The following is a 6,254-nucleotide window of genomic DNA, read 5'->3' on the forward strand; positions in this document are numbered from 1 at the left end:
GGTTGAGTGTTCGTCCTGCGCGAACTGGTAGATGACGTTGTACCCGAAACTGCATTGCTGCGGTTCCGTTCATCCCTGACCTTGCCGTTATTGCTGCTACGTTCGAGGCGATCGAGCCTGCTTACCAAATCCGCAATAGCAGGTGACACTGACTGGGTACACTGACGACCTCTATGTTACCATTTGTTGTTGAAATCTCCATGATATTGTCGGCTTTCATAGCCAAAACTTCGATATCCCCTCGAGTGTTGATAAAATCTACTGCACTTGTACAGGCAAACGTCGCAGCCACAACGATTTCAAAACGTCTTTATCGACTCGCTGACTTGCTACGTCTTTCATGTCACGAAGCAAAGTAGTAGGTTTCTTCTCGCCCAATTCGCAGCCTTCAAATAAGCATTTGAGCCTTTTTTCGTTCGACTCGCCAGATTCAGCATTCAGTCTTTGCTTTAATGCTTCGTACATGCCACTAACAAGTGGTGATGAAATTATGTCGGTAGCGTGAATGAGAACTGCTGAATCAATTTCAGCTACAATTGTGTAGTACTTCGTTTCATCGGCCGTAATCCCTGCTCGCACAAACTGCGCCTCCACCTGTGCGAACCACAAACGTGGATCAGGCTTCCAGAACGGTGGCGGCTTGATGGAGAGCCGTGCCATATGGAAAGAAGTGATAGCGTCTTCGTATCTATCTTCGCCTTCGTTCACCATATTATGTTCATAGCGGGGTCATCAGTTATAGAAATACTATTTCTATATGTCTTTATTAACTTAGAAATTAAAAAAATACAAGTTTCTTTTACACACGGAAAATTCTGACTTTTTTAGCGTCGCTAGAAAATACGTTGAATGAATGAAGTTGGTTTCAGTTAGTACAAACGAATGTCAAACAGCTCTGTTCGTTTACTGCGGCTTTTGATGTTGCCACTTAACTACTGCGACAAGTGTTAGGGTTGGTCCCTACACGCGCGCCTAGAAAAGGGATGCTTGAGTTTGCTTCCATTTCCATAGTGAATTGAAGTTTGTTATGGTATTGGTTCAGATGTTGGAGGATAATATTAGCGTCATTGCATTTGACTATTGCGAAGATGTCATCTACATATTTTGTTATGAATTTATTTATTTATTTATTTAGTCTATGAAACAATATTTCTTACAGACTAGTAGATAAATGGTTTTGCTAATGCTAGTACAATATTAACATTACAAAGTATTGTGAAGGAGATTTAAAAAAGCTTGTTTTGTCATAGAGAAATCAATTATGATTCTTTCCGATAATATATTAAGTTCTCGCATAGATCTCGCCAAGGGAGCATTACCGGCAAATCTTGTCTTGACTTTTGCCAAGTAAAATGGATAAGAGACTCGAAGATTGCGCCTGGGTACATTGAAGCTTATCTGTTCCAAGAGATAGGGACAATCGACGACACCTTGAATAACATTAAATGAAAAGGTTAAAGAAAGGATAGATCTACGGCATTCTAAAGATTGTAAGTTTATCAGCTTGAGACGCGAAGCGTACGAAGGAACAGGACTTTCAAATTTCAGTGACCGAAGAGCATACTTAAGAAAAACTTTTTGTATACGTTCCAGTCTTTTTATAAAAAGTTGGCTATGTGGTCTCCAAACGAATACGGCATATTCGAGATGAGAACGCACTAAACTTATAAATAATGCTTTGAAAGTATATGGGTCAGAGAAATTAGTGCTATTACGACGTACAAAACCAAGTACTGAGTATGCTTTCGCAATTACATAGTTAACATGGTTGTTAAATGAAAGTTTCGGGTCAAATATAACCCCTAGATCTTTAATTTCGCCGACATTATTGAGAATATGATTCGATATGCAATAAGACGTATTGCGAACATTCAAAATCTTCGCAAACGTCATCTTAAAGCATTTATTTATGTTTAAAAATAAACGAGATTTCAGACACCAACGATGGAGAGCGTCAATATCGCATTGAAGCCTAACCTCGTCAAATGAATCTTTAATTATAGTGTATACCTTAAGATCATCTGCATAGAGTAAAAAATTTGCGAATGAGAAACAGCCACTAATGTCATTAATAAAAAGGACGAATAGTAGAGGACCCAAGACACTTCCTTGCGGCACCCCAGAGGAAGCCACAAAGGAGTCAGAAGACATTCCATAATACTTATCAAATGGAATGATTGAAACACCATTTTGAAGGAAAGCTTCACTGCTTGAGATAAAAATAAAACCTTTGGATAGGTTTGCCACCTGCTTAAAATTTTTGGGACTACACATTTTTTCCATACAAAATAAATTCGATAATTTTTTTTTATGAAAAAAATGCGTCATGAAGTCAGAAAAAAAATTCTCAAAAATTAACTTGATTTTTTAGCAACTTAAAACTTGCACATTATTACCCTAGAATTTAATGGGCTGTTAAACTGCATTCTCAAAAAAATTCTAAAAGATCTGAATAAAAAGTTGAAAATCTAGTTGACGCTTTGCAGATTTTTTCATAATTTTTGCACAAAGTTTGAAATCTGGATTTATGTGGTGTTTGTTATATAATGAGCTAGGCTCAATTATTATATTAATTAGGCCCAATATGCACAAATTACTATCTGATGGATCATTTAGTGCGAGCGAGACAATATTATCCACGTGCATATTTATATAGATCAAAGTTACTGTTTGGTGGGATATAAGAAGTAATTAGATATACGCATCTACATCTAAAAGGGTCTCTTAAGCGCACACACAGTTGGTCAAGCAAAGAATCGTCATTGTTGAGTGTAACCAAGTAGGCGCGAAATATACGTCGAACAGCTATAAGGATAATGTCGGCCGCTGTGGTGTAGTGGTAAGCAGTGCGCGCTTCCACTCCGCAACGCCTGGGTTCAAGCCCTGGTCAAAGCAACATCGCAAAAAAATATAGAAAAAAAGGTTTTTTCTTAACAGCGGTCGTCCCTCGGCAGGCAATGGCAAACCTCCGAGTGTATTTCTGCCATGAAAAACAGCTTCTCATAAAAATACAATCGCCGTTCGGAGTCGGCGTAAAACTGTAGGTCCCTCCGCTTTGTGTGACAACATCAAGGCGCACGCCACAAATCGGAGGAGAAGCTCGGCCAAACACTAACATATGTGTAAGCGCCAATCTATTATTATTATTAATGGTATTCGCAGCTGCATTAGCTAATATATTTTTAGCGGCCACACCAGCAACAGCTGAGGTCTCAGCAGAGTCAGCATCAACAAAGGCATCAACGTTTGGCAGATTGGAATGAGAGACATCCACACCTATTTGATTGCGAATGGTACCAGTAAGCGAATTCGGTGATAACATTTCAGCATTAGTCCCATGCACAATGGCTACGTCGGCAGAGATGCCAGCATCGGCGTCAGTAACAGAAAGCTGAGGAGCATGCAAGCTCTTGGCACTTTGCTGCGTTTGCTTGGAATGATTACGCTGGCATTTTTTGAGACTGTTCGATGAATTAGAGTTGGTAATAGATGTTGTTTTCGTAGCTACTGCATTATTGAGAACAGCGCCAGCTAATACAGCAGCTCCACTGAGAAACGTAGGAGCATTAGAAGAACTAAATGGCTTGTTGTTGTAGCGGCTACAACAACCCCGCCCAGATCGGTTGGTATCTCAGTCGTTGTCGTCGAGTTCCGCTAACGGCAGCCCCAAGAAGCGTGCAGCCTCTATGGGGTTGGTCCACAGGGACAGCGCCGTTAGGGTTGTGTGGCTTCGTCTTATACGCTGCTTCAATGGTAGCAGTTTCTGTGTTCGAAACAGCGGAGACCGGTGACGAAACAGCAGATGAGGAAGAATGCGCAGCTGCAGGCAGAGAGCAAGCAATACGAAGAGTTTTTATTTCCGATGTAAGTAACGATATGCTAGCATCTCTATTGTTGAGTTTAGTCTGCAGTGAAAGAGGTTGTGCATGCAGGGCATCGAACTTTTGCATTAGCTGCTTATTATCATCGTGCAAAGCATTAACCAATGATAACACACGGGCATTCTCACTTTTAAGGGAGGCAATTTCTTTAAACACTGTAAGCAAGATAATTTGCTGCTTGTTATTGAGATCGTTTGAGCTTCCGAATGATTTTTGAGATTCAGACGAGGCTGAGTTAATAACGTTCTCAGCCGAGGCTGCGGATGGTGGAGGCGAGCGATTAGATTTACGGCGCTCATCCAGGCAAAGTTTGCAAAAGAACGGCTTGTCAGCCGTAAGTAGAAAGTCAAGATCAGCCGGCATAACACCAACACAGTCTAAATGAAAAAAACGTCTTGCAATTCGCACATAGCTCCTTTGGTTGGTTTCGATCAACCTTTTGACCGCACAAGCAAGGCATATTAATTATTAGAGTTTAAACAATGAACAATTTTATTGTGACTAAATCACTATGTTAGGAGTCACTGTCTCAATATAAGCACCATACCAGCACCGATAGATACAAGTTACTTGGATTATTAGTAAATTAGCGCACAAAGCGGAGGGATGAGAAAACACGTCCGAACTGTAACACGTTACAATGATGCTTCTTTTTTTTGTCAATATGAAGTTTTTTTTTTGTTTTTTTTAATGTCAATATGAAGTTTTTTCAGCGTATGGTATTTTCAAGTAAATCGTCCGTCACGATGTCAGCAATTATTGGTGAAAGGGGGTTGCCCATTGGCATTCCAAAGGTTTGCGTGTAAAGTTTATTATTGTACATAAAATAACTGTTGTCTTTAACCGGGCCGTTACACATTCAATTTTCCCTTTTAAATTTTCAATACTCTCACACTCTCTCTCACTAACACACTCTTATTTATTGCTTGAATGGGCAACTTGCTTTAAATTTTTCCCTTTCAATTGAGTTTCAATTTTGCTTTCAATTTTGATCAGCTTTTCAGCATTGGTATGCGAATTTTGTGAAAATAAAAAAATACTAAGCTTTGCATGTTAAAATGTTACTCTACAATGGAATTAAAATGGAAAATATTCTTCAGAAGCTAGTTAGTTACACTGTTTTCTTGAAGGCGACATGTTGATAATGAAATTGCTTCTCAAATAGAATGCAGCCTACGTAATGGCTTTAAATTTTGATGATTTTTGACAAGCAATGTGTGTGAGGAAATTGAAAGGCAAAACTGATTGTGTGTCGTCAGCGTAATACAAAAGTCCAACATATTTTGAAATTTGCTTTTAGGAATGTTCGTCACCTTTTGTAGCTTCTCCCAGTTTTTCATTATGATTCTCACAGCTAGAGTTGTAGGTATATTAGTGAACAAAGAAACGACATCAAACGACACTAAAATATCTTCTCTACACACATGTATATTCGTCAGTTTATCTTTTAGGTTGAAAGTGTTTATTGTATTATATTTTTCACTAATTAACGATTTTAGGATTCCTCCAACATATTTGGACAAATTATAACATGGGACTTTAACGGACGATGCAATTGGACGTAAAGGAACTTCAGGTTTGTGTATTTTTGGCAACCCATACAATCTTGGTGCTGTTGCTGCGGTGCTAGTGAGTTGTTTTTCTCTTATGTTCAGTATTTGCTTTTGCAAAGATCTTCTACTATGTTATTGTTTTTCCTATGTAGGGCGTTTGTTGGGTCAGTTCTTATGCTTTTGTATGTATTCTTGTCTCCTAGTAGGTCGCTAATTTTCTCTGAGTATTCTGTTTTGTACATTGTAACTGTTTTATTTCCCTTGTCGGCATCAGTTATGACGATGTTGTTCTTGTGCGATTTAAGAAAAGTTTTGGCTTTATTAAAAGCTTCTAAAATAAATTTTTCCGCTGAGTTGGTCCTTATGTTGCGTTTGAAAAGGAGAATTCTATTGCTTAATTTGTTTCTTGCCAATTCTTTTTCGCTTTCATTTTCTACAGATTGTATTGCTTTGTTCCATCTCCGTAATGATGTGTATTGAAGAAAAGTTAGCTCTTGTTGTTGGTTGTGTGAACTTTCTACCAAGGGAGAGTAGCCATTGTACTTCTTGGGGAACCAGTTGTTGTGGATGTTTATTCCCAGAATTCGCATTTTTTCCTGTTTTATTTTATCTGTTTTGGATGTTAGTGCTGATGCCTTCTCCTTCGCAATTCTCTGACTTATTAAGTTTTGCTTTTGGATGAATGTTTTAAATTCCAATTCACTCAAAGTTTGTTTTAATTGTTGTTGTGCGTAGTTGTAACAGATTTTTGGTTGTGCGATGTCTATGTTAGTTTGTGTTATTTCTACGTTTAATATTTTCATGAGAAAAGTGTGTGTGT

At 38.5% G+C, this 6,254-nt stretch overlaps 1 protein-coding gene across 1 annotated transcript; it reads right to left on the reverse strand.

The window, feature by feature from the left end:
- Positions 1-258: 258 nt before the first annotated feature.
- On the reverse strand, positions 259-711 carry LOC108362201 (uncharacterized). The gene has a single exon (XM_017615070.1). It carries the CDS (start codon positions 709-711, stop codon positions 259-261), a length of 453 nt encoding a protein of 150 aa, XP_017470559.1.
- Between the last annotated feature and the right edge of the window lie 5,543 nt (positions 712-6,254).

This window comes from Rhagoletis zephyria, unplaced genomic scaffold, assembly GCF_001687245.7.
Source record: "Rhagoletis zephyria isolate East Lansing unplaced genomic scaffold, Rhagoletis_zephyria_1.1 Rzeph_scaffold_00960, whole genome shotgun sequence".
Classification (NCBI taxonomy): domain Eukaryota; kingdom Metazoa; phylum Arthropoda; class Insecta; order Diptera; family Tephritidae; genus Rhagoletis; species Rhagoletis zephyria.

Coding starts and splice junctions, on each gene's coding strand:
- LOC108362201 (XM_017615070.1), bottom strand. CDS start 711: ATGGTGAACGAAGGCGAAGATAGATACGAAGACGCTATCACTTCTTTC.